Source organism: Mobula birostris, chromosome 13, assembly GCF_030028105.1.
Source record: "Mobula birostris isolate sMobBir1 chromosome 13, sMobBir1.hap1, whole genome shotgun sequence".
NCBI lineage: Eukaryota > Metazoa > Chordata > Chondrichthyes > Myliobatiformes > Myliobatidae > Mobula > Mobula birostris.
The window spans coordinates 22,030,263-22,046,927 of NC_092382.1; the positions used below are offsets into that span (position 1 = coordinate 22,030,263).

At 46.7% G+C, this 16,665-nt stretch overlaps 2 protein-coding genes across 2 annotated transcripts in view; one reads left to right on the forward strand and one right to left on the reverse strand.

The window, feature by feature from the left end:
• Positions 1 to 16,665, reverse strand: part of LOC140208536 (uncharacterized) — a 541,825-nt gene that overhangs the window by 359,340 nt on the left and 165,820 nt on the right. The window lies entirely within an intron of this gene.
• LOC140208528 (uncharacterized) lies at positions 5,996 to 16,573 on the forward strand. The gene is made up of 2 exons (XM_072277267.1): positions 5,996 to 6,035; positions 13,537 to 16,573. The coding sequence occupies exon 2, from the start codon at positions 13,943 to 13,945 to the stop codon at positions 15,749 to 15,751; it is 1,809 nt and encodes a 602-aa protein (XP_072133368.1). The 5' UTR covers positions 5,996 to 6,035; positions 13,537 to 13,942; the 3' UTR covers positions 15,752 to 16,573.

Sequence of the window (16,665 nt, forward strand, 5' to 3'; positions counted from 1 at the left end):
CATGTTGGGGCCCCCCTCATCCCACAGCCGGAGCAGCCCCGCGGCCAGGTGCTCGCAACGTGGGTCCAACTGCTCGGGCCAGTCCACCGGTTTACCGTGGTCCGCCAGGCCTCAAATCCCTCTCTCGTCGGTCCAGCCGGGAATCCTACGCTCGGTGCCTGTACTGGCCATTTTGCCCCTGTTCCAGAACACTTTCCCCACGCAGCGCCAGTGAGGAAACAGATTCTGCAGGTCTCAAAGTCAAGGGCTCTGGGCTCACAGTCTGGGTAGTGAAGGATTTTATTTACAGAAGGCAAACGGGGGAAAATGGCAACGGAAGCAACACGCGCACAACTTACAGTAGTCGGATCAGCAATAAATCACATTAAATCGCGTGGGGACAAAGTATACAACCACCCTTGACTTTGTGCAGGCGCGGCTCTTCTGCTTAGGGACAATATCCACACTCCCAACCCTATTCAAAGCACAACTCACGGACAGCATGGTGGTCCCTCGGAGGCAGCACAAAAGAGAAAGGGTCACGCACACGTGGGCTGCTTTATAGGTCTGGAAGGTCCAGCCCAGGTGATTCACAGGGAAGCCAATGGCTCGGTGCCAGCAGGGTTAAACTGATTACAAAGGCCAATTACCCGAGGCCAAGTACAAGGCTAATTAACGAGGCCAATGGTGAGGTGTGCATTGAGGGGCCAGGCGGGGTCAAACCTTGATTGGCAGGTGACGTTTTCCGGCCAGGTAAATGGACTGAAACGTCACGTGACAGTCCCGACGACCCCCCCCCCCTCCCCCCGTCCAGATGCCAACTGCGTTTCATTGGCTTTGTATCTGGAGTCGGCACAATGACAAAGCTGCGTCCGGTCTGATCTAATCACTCAATTCAGACCCAAACAGGAAATGTGCAGGTTTCATTTAAACCCCTCCATGTGTATAAACACTAATTACTATTCACATTCCTCCAGCCTCACTGGACAGGAACACTGAAACATCAAGTGAGAAACAGCAGGAGGCGGCCATTCAGCCCCTCTAACCACCAACAAGCTGACGGCTGCTCTCCCATCTCAGCCACATGTTTCTGCCCGATCCTCATTTCCTCGATCCCTTCGGTCTCCACACATCTGCCGGCCTCTGTTTTATGTGAGGACGATCACTGAGTCTTCACCGGCCTCTGTGGTGGGGATTTACAGACATTCACCCCCCTCGGAGTGGAGACATTTCCCCTCATCTCAGTCCCGGACAGTCCATCCCATTTTTCAGAGACTGGGATCCCTGGTTCAGCCGGTAATGATGTTGCGCATTTCAATGTGTTCACCTCTCAGTCCTCGATTCTCTAAATGAAAGGGTTATCACATTTGATCTTTCTTCATATGATGACCCCACCACTCCAGGGATCAGTCTGGTGAATCTTCATTGCACTCTCTATAACAAATACTCTCTAACCTCTTTGTTAATCCTCTATGGAATTAATTTCCATCTTCTGCAGCCCCGTGTTGCCCCAACCACTCACCTCCCACCCCCGTCACTATTTCCACCTTCCCACCTCCCCCTCACCTGGACCCACCTCTCACTCCCCAGCTCTTGCCCCATCCCCACCCCTCACCTCTTTTCTCGGACTATTTCCCGTCCACTCTCAGTCCAGAGGGAGGGTCTCGGCCCGAAATGTTGACGGTCCATTTCCCTCCACAGATGCTGCCCGACCCACTGAGTTCCTCCGGCAGTTTGTTCTTTGGTCTGTGTGACCCGTGTTAGTGTGGGGAGCGGGATTTTACACCATATTCCCGGTACAGTCTCAACAAAACACAAATAATTGTCACTTTGCCCGGACCATTGGCCCCGCTCGCAGGGCAACAGTCTGCCGGTGTTTGCCCCCCAATGTGGTGAATCGCCACCACCGTGGGCTCAGACATTTCCACAGATGAGCCCCTCCTGTCCCCACCGGGACAAACATCCTGTCCGCCCCCTCTCTCCCCGTCTTCATCCTCTCCCTCCCCGGGGAACCGGCATCAAACCGACGGGCCGAGCGGTCTCCTCCTACCTCTCAGCGACACATCAGACTCCGGCCGCAGGAGACGCTTCACAAACGCCCCAACTTCCCTCGGAGGGAAATGGAAATAAATCAGAAAGCGGACATTTACTTTGACGGTTGTCCCGCCGTGACGGAAAGTTCGGGAGACGGAGTCAGCGGGGGTAACGCCCTCTCGGCTGGCCTGCCTCCGCTATTGGTTGGAAGCAATGATTGACATTGCTTCCTACCAATGGGAATACAGCAGCGCGTGACTCCTCTGTTGACAGCGCTGAGGGAGGGTCTAGTCACGTGATTCGTAGCCCAGTCGTTAAACCGACCAAGCTCGAGCACCGCAGCGCGTGGGTGGCGTAGACACCGCGCACGTGACGGCAGATTCCCGTGTGGGGAGCCCATGTGTGACGTCAGGCGTGTGGGTGCGCCTGTGTGACGTCACCTGTGGGGGAGCGTTCGTATTTAGAAACACCTGAATGGACGTTTCTGATGATTTCGGTGGGACAACAACATTAATCACGGGTTTCATCACTGAATCCAGTGTTGTGAGATGTAAAGTCCCCTGTTATGTGTCCGGCTGTGCCGTGTTGTTGGTGGAGTGGGCAGCCTGGTGTTTGTCTCGATTCGGGTCACAACACCAGAATTGCCAGCGGGGTCCACACACAGTGTATTAGTCAACAGAAAACCTCTCGTCCCTGCGGTCTCTGTCTCCTGGTAAACTCAACACCCTGACAATGTGGACCAGAGACACCCCTTCCTCTCAGAGTCAGGGGATCACTCAGACAGCTGATCGCTGAGAGGAATTATATTTATTGGTCATTAAAGTTCACCCAGATTGGTGTGGACGGATTTGATGTGGAGTTCGGGGTGTCACAGTGAAAGGGCCGGACGGCCGAACTCTCTCCGTTGTCCAAACATCTTTCCAGGTGAGGCGACACTGCACCTGTGAATCTGTGAATATATATATGAATAGGGCTTCTTACAATGTCAAGCACTAAACCAAGATGAAAGAAATTTATGAATTCCAGAGCTCCACAGAAATGTAGTGATAGTTAAGACATTAACAAGATTATAGCCTATCACTGCATTTCAGTGTGTAACTGGTACAATAAAACATATAATACTTAATTTAATAATATGACACGGTTGCACTCACTAATTATCACAAAATATAATTAGCAAATAAAGTAACGTTGTTTGCTTAGAAGCCATAGGGTTGTTGGTGAAAAAATTTAACTTTTGTATTAGCGAGTTCTATGTCAATGCATCGGATGACAGATTTACGAGTGAAGTCGAATATTGAAAGGAAAGGACAGAGAGGTCGTGGAGGGCTATCATCTCGTTATCACAACGCCATAAATACAACTTAAGTATACCAACGATGGGCTTGCTCTGCGGCTTGAGATACTAAACAGAAGAACGGCACTTTATTCACAAAATCCTCATAGCCCACAGTGACTGTGCACTGATCCCAGCAATGGAACCCGCCATTGCAGCCCCACAGTGCACTGTGTACAGATTGCAAAACTACGAAATTGTATGTGAATAGCCTCCCCTCCCCCAACTCCGCTCTTTCTGCGTCACCAGCAGACTGGGACATCTCACGTCTCACTGCCTCCGCCAGGCCATTAAACTGTGAACAACTGTGGTCAGGGACTGATTTCTGGGGTACTCTAAACGCTACCTCCTTCCGGTCTGAAAACAACCCACTCATCCGACCACACACAACCGGCAGTTTATCGGTCTCCAAAGAGAAAACCTAATCAGGTACTCCTGAGGGTCAATACCATTGCTGGCTCCTAGTTTACCACCGTCAAATGCCAGGAGGGACATAATAATCAGAAAGTCTCCAGTCACAGCCGTGTAAATAAAATGTGATCTTAGTAGGTGTGTGGCACATGCTCAGAATGCAAAGGAGACAGACAAACTGAGCCAAGTCACAGACTGAGGAAGGGGAGGAATGATCCATTTTGATACCGAGAGGGAAGCAGAACGTTTCTTATTGTGCCTGATGCCGGAACTGTAGCTAGTTAGAAGATGAAATCTTGTTCCTCCAAATTGTTTTGAGTTGTGACAGTGTTTTACCAGAAGGCACCATGGAGACTAAAATTATCTCAGTTGAAATGTCCTTCACCCACTGACGTGCTTTGTAAACTTTTAGCAGTGTAGAAAAGTCAAAGGATTTGTGTATGGGAATCACAGCCACAACAGGTACTTACTGTCTCTAGTGAGTTCACAATAAATAGAGGCCACATTTCTGTCGAGAGTGAGCAAAGAGTTTTACTCAATCTTCACAGCTGCTGCAACACCAGAAACTTCACATCAGGGAGGAAGTTCAAATTAGCTCCGTGTTAAATGTTTAACCATCACGGTGACTGAAGGCAGCTGCAGGTTCATGAGGGACTGTTACTGTCAGAATCTGCAGTTCTTGCGGCTGCTCATCGCACCCAGGACTGAACCCTGGTCACTGAGCATTGGAGGAGTTCGTTCTGCTGATAATTAGCCTGAAAGTAGACTGATGTTTAATGTTGTGGATCTGTGAAAGATAAATCGGTTCTGTATCAAATCCCGTGTCTCAGGTACTTACTGTCTCTACCACACTCACAATGTACACGAGAGAGGCCACTCGGCCCATCTGGTCCCTGCCCATGTTTCTGTTCCATATCAGTATTTTAAAATCCATCCCTGCCGTTCCCCTCTCACTCTCCCTGTGATGACAGGTTGCAGCTAGTCACCACTCCGTGGGATAGCAGACTTCCCTTGAATTTCATAGAATCATAGAAATCAATAGCACAGTACAGGCTGTTCGGCCCACAGTGTTGTGCCGACCATGTAACCTACTCTCGAAAGAGCCTAGAATTACCGTCGCACATAGCCCTCTATTTTTCTAAGCTCCACGTACCTATCTATTCTCTTTAAAGACTCCATTACATCCACCTCCACCACCGTCACCGGTAGTGCAGTGCATTCCATACGCCCACCGCTCTGACTTCTGTCTTGCAAATACTTTCAAACACCTTAACGCTCTGCCCCCGAGTGTTCGCCATTTCAGTCCAGGGAAAAAGCAACTGGCTATTCCACGACCAATGCCTCTCATGATTTTATACACCTGTACGAATTCCCTGCATGATTTTCTCCAGTTTGAATCAGATGATGAGCTCACTGTAGCTTTGACATTCCTCAGGACTCTGGACTAAGGGGGTTAAATTCCTTCTCCGCTGCTCTTTTCAACATTTCGTGTCATTTTCAGTAATTACAAAGACAGTTGGGTTGTTGCAATGCGCCTGTGAAGTCCGACAGCAGACTAGCGAGTGAATGTTCGATGGAGCAGAGTCAGAAACTAGAGTTGGCATCCTGAGTCAGGGCTTTGGGGCTCCAAAAGGAAATGGGGCCTATCATTTACAAGGACGAGGAGGAAGTGAATCAGACCGGCAGCATGTGGCTACAAATGAAGGATCAGAAACATCTGGAAACTGGTTAACTGAAAAAAGTGTGGTTAAATTCTGCAAATTACTGGTGGAAATCAACAGATCAGACAGCAAATGTGGAGAGGAATAAATAGACAATGATTAGGCCGAGCTCCTTCAGAATGCCTAGACTGTGTGCTCCTCTGCTTAGTTGCTGCCTGAACTGCAGAGTTGCTTCAGCATTTTGTGTGTGTGCGTCTCTGCATTTCCAGTAACAGCAGAACCCCTTGTGTTTTATATCTATATTTTTAAGAGGATTGTACTTTGGCATTAGATACATGTTGATATTGAGTATATTGTTTACGGGAGCCGCTTTCTGCGTTAAAACAGTTGCTGAGTATTCTATATACACAAAAAAACTGAGGTGGACAAGGAACTAGTGCTTGCAGAAACTATTAATGGCACCGGGATTACCCATAAGGGCCTGCGTTAAAAATTTCGCCGGCGCTGAAGCATTGATCAAATGCGCAGGCGTCAAGGTTGATGACGTTGGTGAATATCACGCATGCGCGTAGTACACAAAGGCCTCGGGATCACGGCTCCAGGATCGGGCGCAGGTAAGCGAGAATCTCGGGTAGTTGCTGTGACTCCGGACTCCGTGACCCGCAATCCCGGGACAGTCCTGCTCTCTTCCCTCTCTCTCAGCCCCACCATCCGTACACGGGCCCCGGGGAGCTTCCGGCTGATGAGGGAATGGGAACCGATGGGTCTCTCAGACAGAGCTGAGCTCCAGCTGTCTAAATGCAAGGATCGGGAACTCGGAGAAAGGGAACAAAATCTTTTACATCAGCTGTTGTGAAAATCACCTTTGTTCTGCCTCCAGTCACAAACAAGAGAAAATCTGCAGATGCTGGAAATCCGAGCAACACACACAAATTGCTGGAGGAACTCAGCATTAGTACTCTTTTCCATAGATGTTGCCTGGCCTGCTGAGTTCCTCCAGCATTTTGTGTCTGTTGCTTCTTCTACCTCCTCCTGTTCTGGACTTTCTACCCGTGAGAACATGTTTTGTCCCACTCTCTCTGGGTACATAATGATATCAAACACCTTTGCCCTGGGCAACAAGTAGCTTTCACATCACAAATGTGCCAGACTCCAATGAGACAGACTACGGCCCTTCCCTTCATATTCATTGGCATTGCCATCACTGAGTTCACCACCGTCAGTCACCTGGGGGAGGGTTCAGGGGAAATATTTATATACAATACAGAAACTGGTGTTACCTGTGTGTATTGTGGTGATGCAAAAGTTGCTGGAGAATTTACAAGTGGGACGAAGTGGTGTGATATTTGGAATTCTGACTTTTTAAAGTGTCATTTAGCAAGAGAAACACATATGGACAATGTGCAAAAGCTCTGGTGGGAAAATCCTTTATTACCCGTTACAGGCCTGCTACATAAATTGTGAGAGAGTGTAGATGAACTCGATCGAACCCAGAGGAGATCAAAGTTCTTACTGACAGTGATTTGCTGGCTGTTGAAATAAATACCTCGCTATATAAAATTCATTGTGCACATTTCACTGGTTAAAAGAATGCACAGTATAAGCTTTATGTGCACACTGGTCATTACAAATTAGAGGGGACATTGGTGGGAAGGTGGGGAGACCTCCAGTGTCCCTGATGCCCTCACCTACAAGATGTGCATCCAGCTGCAGCTTGTAACCCTGCACTTTACGGAGTTGGAACTTGAAATGGATGAATTCCGGATCATCCAGGAGTCGGAGGGGTTGATAGATATGACATGAAGAGAGGTGAGTTACACCCAAGGTGCAGGACACAGGAAACTGGGTGAGAGTCAGGAAGGGGAATGAGGTTAAATAGCCATCGCAGAGTACTCTTGCTGCCATCCCACGCAACAGCAGGTGGACCACTTTAGAAACTGTTGGGGGGATTACCTGGCAGAGGAAAGTCAAAGGGCTGATAGGGGATTCGGTATTTAGCGGAACAGAACAAGAGGGGACTGATATCCTAGTGGTAATGCTTCTAGTGTGGGGTGAGGGGTGATGAGGTTAAAATAAGTTGTAGGGGGAATGGGAACCAGAATGACAGAACAGATAGTGGAGAGATTGAATTGAATTGACTTTATTACATACATTCTTCCTATACATGAGGAGTAGAAATCTTTGTTACTTTTATGTCTAAATGTGCAATGTGTAATTTATAGTAATATATAATAAATAGTTTGTACATAGGACAGTCAATATAACATAGAAATGCAATTGTATCAGCATGAATTAATCAGTCTGATGGCCTGGTGGAAGATGATGTCCCGGAGCCTGCTGGTCCTTTTGCTGTGGTACCGTTTCCTGGATGGTAGCAGCAGGAACAGTTTGGGGTTGTGGTGAATTGCGTCCCCAATATCCTTTGGGCCCTTTTACACACCTGTCTCTGTAAATGTCCTGAATAGTGGGAAGTTCACATCTACAGATGTGCTGGGCTATCTGCACCACTCTCTGCAGGTTCCTGTGATTAAAGGAAGTACAGTTCCCATACCAGGCAGTGATGCAGCCAGTCAGGATGCTCTCAATTGTGTCCCTGTAGAAAGTTCTTAGGATTTGGGGCCCCATCCCAAACTTCTTCAACCGTCTGAGGTGAAAGAGGTGCTGTTGTGCTCGTTTCACAACACAGCCGGTATGAACAGACCGTGTGAGATCCTCGGTGATGTTTATGCCGAGGAACTTAAAGCTGTTCACCCTCTCAACCCCAGATCCATTGATGTCAATAGGGCTTAGCCTGTCTCCATTCCTCCTGTCGTCCACAATCAGCCCCTTTATTTTTGTGACAATGAGGGAGAGTTTGTTTTCTTGACACCAGTCAGATGTTGTTCAGACCTCAGATAGGTTCAGCAATCAAATGGTTGAGCATGGTGTGATGAATGTAGTGAGCTGTGTATATCACAATGCAAGAAGCATCGCAGGAAAGCCAGATGAGCGCAGGACAGGGAATTATGATATTGTAGCCATTATTGGGACTTGGTTGCACCGAACAGTCTGAGGGATTTAGAGGAACCAATTTCTAGAGAGATGGCAGACCATGCCAAGAAACAAAGGTTGATTCAGTAAGTGATTTTATCTTTCCATATATTGACTGGGACTCTCATACTGTAAAAGGACTAGATGGGGTAGAGTTTGTCAAATGTGCCCTTAATCAGTAATTAGAATTCCTGATGTAGAAGTGTGCAATAAGCTGTTAGGAAATGATCCAGGGCTGGTGACAGAAATTAGTGATCATAATGCCATGAGATTCAAAGTAAGTATGGGAAAAGAGAGGTCTGGACCATGGGTTGAGGTTCTAAATTGGAGAAAGGTCAATTTTGATGGTATCAGAAAGGATCTGACAAGTGTGGTTTGGGACAGGCTGTTTTCTGGCAAAGGAGTACTTGGTAAGTGGGAGGCCTTCAGAAGTGAAGTTTTGAGGGTGCCTAGTTTGTATATGCCTGCCAAAATAAAAGTTGAAAGGTAACTGATGCAGGGAACCTTGGTTTTCAAGAGATATTGAGGCCCCGGATATTTTGTTCCCCTAAATGCCTGAGACTGTTGGGTGCCACCAAGACTCATTAATGACTACAATGTCATAATTCCACACCCTATGCTCAGCTGACTTTTTTTTACTCATCTTCTGTTGGTTTCTAAAAGCTTCCTAATAGTTTTTGCTCCTTTGTTTACCCTCTCTTTGGCTTTTATGTTGGCTTTGGCTTCTCATTTCATCCACAGTTGTGTCCTCCTGCCTTTCCAATGCTTCCACTTCTTTGGGATGTATCTATCACTCAGCTCCCGAATTGCTCCCAGAAACTCCAGCCATTGCTGCTCCATTGTCACTCCTACCTTTTCCCTTCCAAACAAGTTTGTCCAGCTTCTCTGTCATAGAAACATGGAGGACTTCCGTACAGAAACAGGCTATTTGGCCCATCTAGTTAATGCCGAAAAAACATTTAATCTATAACGCAACTATCTGCACCGGGACCATCGCCCTCCATACCCCTGTCATCCAGGCTCCCATCCAAACTTCTCTTATTTGTGAAAAAGAGCTCATATTCACCACTTGTGCTGACATCTCATTCCATACTCTCACGAGCTTTTCCACATGTTCCCATTAAATTTTCACCTTCCCTACGTACCCATGACCTCTGGTTGTCATCCCACCCAATCTCAGTGGAAAAAGCTGTTTGCACTTACCCTATCTATACCCTTATAATTTTGTATACTTCCAACAAATCCTAAAAGCAATGTATAATTCCCTAGTTCATGATTAGAGCCTTTTTGAGGTGTATAAGATGATGAGGGGCATTGATCACGTAGATAGCCAGAGGCTTTTCCCCAGGGTTGAAATGGCTAACATGAGGGAGCATAGTTTTAAGGTGCTTGGAAATAGATACTGGGAGATGTCAGGGGTAAGTTTTATTACACAGAGAGTGGTGGGTGCGTGGAATGCACTGACAGCAGTGGTGGTCGAGGCAGATACAAGATGGTCTATTAACAGCCTCTTTGATAGGTACATGGAGCTTAGCAAAATAGAGGTCTATGTACTGGGGAAATCTAGGCAGTTTCCAGAGTAAGTTACATGGTTGGCAGAATATTGTGGGCTGAATGGCCTAGAATATGCTGTAGATTTCTATGTTCTATGTTGAACAGCGAAATAACTTTGGCTATCCTACAATCCTCTGATAATCCCCTGTCACTAAGGATGATTTAATTATCTCTGCTGGGGCCCCGACAATTTTTGCACTTGCCTCCCATAGGGTTTGAGGGAGCACCTTATCATGCCCTGGAGATTTCTCCAGCCTAATCTGCCTCAGGATGGCAAACATCTCCTATTCTTTAATCCGTACAGGGTCCACGGTTTTAATGCCGCTTTTCCACACTCCCACAGACCCTGTGTCCATCTCCTGAGTAAATGGGATGAAAAATATATTTGAGATCTCCCCCATCTGCTTTGCTTCCACACGTGGATTGCAATTCTGGTCTTCCAGAGGACCAACTTTATGCCTTGCAATCCTTTTGCTCTTAAGCTATTTCCAGAATCCCTGAGGATGATCCTTCATCTTTTCTGTGAGGGGAATCTCATGCTTTCTTTTAGCCGTCCTGATTTACTTCTTATGTGTTCTCTTGCATTTCTTATACTCCATAAGAACCTACCTGCCTATCCCTGTTCTGCAACTCCATTTTGTGCTTCACCAAGGTCTCAATATCTCTTGAAAACCGAGGTTCTCTACAGTTTCTATCTTTACCTTTTATTCTGACAGGCACATACCCGCCTTGTACTTTCAAAATTTTGCTTTGAAGGCCTCCCATTTAATAAGCACACCTTTTCCATAAAGCAGCCTGTCCCAGTCCACAGTTGCCAGATCCTAGTATCTAAATTCCAGCTGTTGATCCATGCCCTGAACACATCCGCCTTTCCTACGCTGCTCCTTGTATTGAAATATACAGGGCTCAGCATATTCACTGCACCATGCTCAACTTTTTCATTCCTGACTTTGTCTGAGGACTGAACAACATCTGTCTCCACAACCCCTCCCCTCTCTGTTCTGTTATTCAGGCTCCCATTCCCCCTGCAACTTTAGTTTAACCCCCCTTACCCCCACCTCCCACCATGCAGCTCTATCAGCCCTTTATACTTCATCTCCCAGATCAATAAAAAAGAGGTGCATACCAGGTACAGGCAGATAAGAACAAATGGGATACTTATGAGATACAGGAAATTCAAGTGAACACTTATGAAAGAAATAAAAGAAGGCATGAGGTTGCCCCAACAGACAAGGTGAAGGAGAATCCTCGGGGATTCTGCAGATATGTTCAGAGCAGAAAGATTGCAAAGGAATAAATTAATCCTCTGGAAGATCAGAATGGTAATCCATATGAGGAGACTAAATAGATGTGGGAGATTTTTTTCTGCATCAGAATTTACACAGGAGATGGTCACAGAGTCTATAGAAGTGAGGCAAAGCAGCATCAACTTCATGGACCCTGTACAGATTACAGAGGTGGAGGTGTTTGCTGTCTTAGGGCAAATTAGCGTGGATAAATCCCCAGGGCCTGACAAGTTGTTCCCTGGGACTCTGCGGCAGACAGGTGCAGAAATTGTCGGGGCCCAAGCACAGATATTTAAATAATCGTTTGTGACAGGTGAGGTACTGGAGGATTGGAGAACAGCCAATGTTGTTCCGCTGTTCAAGAAAGGCTCTAAAAATAAACTAGAAATTATACGTTGGTGAGCCCATCAGTAGTGGGAAAGTTATTGGAATGTGTGTGCAGGAGCCAGATATAGAAGTATTTGGATTGATGTGGACTGATTAAGGATAGGCAGCATGGCTTTGTGCACGGTAGGTCATGTCTCACCAATCTTATAGAGTCTCTCGAGGGAGTTATCAGGAAAGTGGATGAAGGCAAGGCAGTGGATGTTGTCTACATGGACTTTAGCAAAAGCACTTGACAAAGTCTCATATGGGAGGCTGGTCAAGAAGGTTTAGTCACTCAGCATTCAAGATGAGATAGTAAATTGGATGAGTCACTGTCTTTGGGAGAAGCCAGTGTGTGGCAGTAGATGGTTGCCTCTCTGACCGGAGGCCTGTGACTAGTGGTGTGCCACAGGGATCAGAGCTGGATCTGTTGTTCTTTGTCGTCTGTATCAGTAATCTGAATGTTAACATGGTTAGCTGGATCAGCAAATTTGTGGATGACACCAAGATTGGGGTGTAGTGGTCAGCGAGGAAGACTGTCATGGCTTGCAGTGCAATCTGGATCAGCTAGAATAATGGGTTAAGAAATGCAAAATGGAATTTAATGGAGACAAGTGTGAGGTGTTGCATTTTGGTTGGACCAAGGTCTTACACAGGGAATGGTCGGACACTGAGGGGTGCTGTAGAAGAAAGGGATCTGGGAATACATGCCCATAATTCACTGAAAGTGGTGTCACAGTTAAATAGGGACAGAAAGAAAGATTTTGTCATATTGGCCTTCATGAACCAAAGTACTGAGTACAGGAGATGGATGTTATGTTCACACTGCACAAGACATTGGTGAGGTCTAATTTGGAGTATTGTGTGCAGTTTTGGTCACCAACATGCAGGAAAGATGTAAAAGAGATTAAGAGAGTTCAGAGAAAATTCACAAGGATGTTGCCAGGTCTGGAGGACTTGGGTTATAAGGAAGGATTGAACAGGTCAGGACTTTATTCCTTGGAACATAGAAGATTGAGGGAAGATTTGATAGAGGAGTACCACTATTATGAGGGGTATAGATAGGGTAAATGCAAGCTGGCTTTTACTACTGAGATGGTGTGGGACTACAACCACACCATGGGTGTGACCATGGGTTAAGGGTGAAAGGTGAGATGTTAAGGCGAACATGAGGGGAAACTTCTTCACACAGACGGTCATCTGGGTGTGGAATGAGCAGCCAGCACAAGTGGTGCATGCGAGCTCAATTTCAACATTTTAGAGGTTTGTAGAGGTTTGCACAGGTACCTGGATGGTAGGGGTATGGGAGTGGGCAGTTTAAATAGTTCAGCACAACCCAGATGGCCCAAAGGGCCTGTTTCTGTGTTGTAATTTTCGATGACTGTGACAAGAACCTGAAATAATACAAAAATTCACTCTAAGTTCTTTTAACAGCTGTGCAGACCAACCATTCATCTCAGCAGGAATTTTTTATATGGCGTTAAAACTGTGGCATTTTAAGTTAATAATACATAAAAGAAAATCCCAGATGCACGTCAAGAAAGACAATTTGCCTGATACTGTTTCAGTTACTGTGGGGCCAGGTACCCATGCGGCTCAGCAGGAACAGGGAGTAATACCAATGGAGCGAGTCAAACTGAGCCAAGGAACAAATTGGAGACGGCAGAAATGCCCCATTCTGATAGAGACAGGAAGAGCATCAGGGAATTGATGGTCATTCCAGATACCAGCACTGTGACCAGTCAGAAGATGATTTCTCTGTCCAACTTGGGTTGAACCTCAGTGTAACAGTGTGATACCAGATCAAACCTTGGCAACTCAAGCAATCTCATCTGAAATGTCCTACACCCACTGATGGATTTTGTAAATCTTTTTACAGGTTAAAAACGAGAAGGAATTTGTCTCCAGGAATCTCAAACACGACACGCCAGTTTTGCTGTCTCTGTCTAGACATTTAAGAAGTGGAGCAAGGGATTCAATCGACCATCCTTCCTGCTCAGACAGTGGGGAGGGATTCACTTGATCATCTGACAGACTGGCACACCGTCATTTTATACAGGAAAAAGGCTGTTCACCTGTTCAAACAGTGGGAATGGATTCACTCGGTCATCTCAATTGAAAGTACATCAGCAAGTTCACACTGGGCAAGGCCTTTCACCTGTTCTGTGTGTGAGAAAGGATTCAGTCAGTCGTCTCACCTGTGGACATACCAGTCAGTTCACACTGGGCAGGGGCTGGTCATCTGCTGAATTTCTGGGTAAGGATTCACTTAGTCATCTAACCTAATGTCTCACCAGCGAGTTCACACCGGGGAGTGGACGTTCACCTGCTCAGACTCTGGGAAGGGATTCACTCGGTCATCCCACCTACGGAGACACCAGCAAGTTCACACTGGGAAGAAGCCGTTTACCTGCTCAGAATGTGGGAAGAGACTCGCTCGGTCATCGCACCTACAGAGTCATCAGCGAGTTCACACTGGGGAGAAGCCATTCACCTGCTCTGAATGTGGGAAAGGATTCACTCAGTCATCCCACCTACTGGCACACCAGTCAGTTCACACAGGAGATTGGCCATTCACCTGCTCAGACTGTGGGAAGGGATTCACTCATTCATCCGAACTACAGAGACATCAACAAGTTCACACTGGGGAGAAGCCGTTCTCTTGTTCAGAATGTGGGAACAGATTCACTCAGTCATCCAACCTACAGAGACATCAGCGAGTTCACACTGGGGAGAAACCGTTCACCTGCTCAGTCTGTGGGAAGAGGTTCACTCCGTCATCTCACCTACAGAGTCATCAGCGAGTTCACACTGGGGAGAGGCCATTCACCTGCTCCGAATGTGGGAAAGGATTCACTCAGTCATCCCACCTACAGAGTCATCAGCGAGTTCACACCAGGGAGAAGCCGTTCACCTGCTCTGTCTGTGGGAAGAGATTCACTCAGTTATCCCACCTACAGAGACATCAGCAAGATCACACTGGGGCGAAGCCGTTCACCTGCTCAGTATGTGGGAAAGGATTCACTCAGTCATCCACCCTACTGGTACATCAGCGAGTTCACACAGGAGAGAGGCCATTCACCTGCTCAGTCTGTGGGAAGGGATTCACTCAGTCATCCCACCTACTGGCACACCAGTCAGTTCACACAGGAGATTGGCCATTCACCTGCTCAGACTGCGGGAAGGGATTCACTCATTCATCCGAACTACAGAGACATCAACAAGTTCACACTGGGGAGAAGCCATTCTCTTGTTCAGAATGTGGGAACAGATTCACTCGGTCATCCAACCTACAGAGACATCAGCGAGTTCACACTGGGGAGAGGCTGTTCACCTGCTCAGACTGTGGGAAGAAGTTCACTCGGTCATCTCACCTACAGAGTCATCAGCGAGTTCACACTGGGGAGAAGCCATTCACCTGCTCCAAATGTGGGAAAGGATTCACTCAGTCATCCAACCTACAGAGTCATCAGCAAGTTCACACCGGGGAGAAGCCGTTCACCTGCTCTGTCTGTGGGAAGAGATTCACTCAGTTATCCTCCCTACAGAGCCACCAGCAAGTTCACACTGGGGAAAAGCCATTCACCTGCTCAGTCTGTGGGAAAGGATTCACTCAGTCATCCAACCTACAGAGACATCAACGAGTTCACACTAGGGAGAAGCCGTTCAACTGCTCAGTCTGTGGGAAGAGATTCACTCAGTTATCCTCCCTACAGAGTCATCAGCGAGTTCACACTGGGGAGAAGCCGTTCACCTGCTCCAAATGTGGGAAAGGATTCACTCAGTCATCCAACCTACAGAGACATCAACGAGTTCACACTAGGGAGAAGCCGTTCAACTGCTCAGAATGTGAGAAAGGATTCACTCACTCATCCAGCCTACTGGTACATCAGCGAGTTCACACAGGAGAGAGGCCATTCACCTGCTCAGTCTGTGGGAAGGGATTCACTCAGTCATCCAACCTGCAGAGACATCAGCAAGATCACATTGGGGCGAAGCCGTTCACCTGCTCAGAATGTGGGAAAGGATTCATTCAGTCATCCCAACTACTGGCACACCAGTCAATTCACACTGGGGAGTGGCCGTTGTTATGAATCCCTAGGTTTCATTTTCTGTGGACTGTCATTTTGAGAGAGAGAGAGAGAGAGAGAGAGAGATTAAGAAGGTGAATCAGTCTGACTTTCAGCTTGTTTACATCGCTCACAGCTTGTTTAGTTTTATCCGAGGACACAGACACTCAGAGTCAGACGGAGATGAAGGAGGATAAATGGAAAGATCGAAACAAGGGAACTAGTGGCCAAGGGTCACTGTTTCGAACTTTCCTCTGCCCACAAGGGTGGGTTAATCATCGATTCAGCATACATCGAATGTGTGGTTGTCACCTCATTTGATCCACAGGAGTGGATCGAATTTGGGGTATCCTGTGAAGACCACTTATGTGTTAACCCTTGCCTGGGTGTGGTGTGGAAATTCACTTGAAGACGATACCCCTTGTGAAAAGTCACTTTTGGTGATAATTTGTATGTGGATTTGGAACGACGATGGATAAAATCTACAGCGACTGTTCTCTCGTTTTACCACCATGGATGCTGTGGAATTCAACGTTATTACCTTCTCTCGACATTTACCCTGGATTACAAATACCTCTCTCTCCTCAACTATTCTGTGGTTGTACTGAACTTTCATAGTTTACCATCTGAACACTCCAAGCCTTGTTTCCCCTGAGCTCAATAGTTTGGGAGTTACATTTACACACAAGTACACATAACACTTAACTTTTTTTTTATTTTGCTTAAATTACTATATTGTTAGTAGATACTAATAAAGATAGTGGATTTAACGTCAAAAACAGACTCCAGGTGTAGTCTATTGCTGCTGACTCATTTCTAAAGCGTTATGGTTCATAACAAAATTTGGGCCTGCATCCTGGATATGAACAGATTTGGAGGCGTATTGATTAATTATCGATTTCATTGGAGAAATCCCTTTTGATTTATTTGTGTATGGA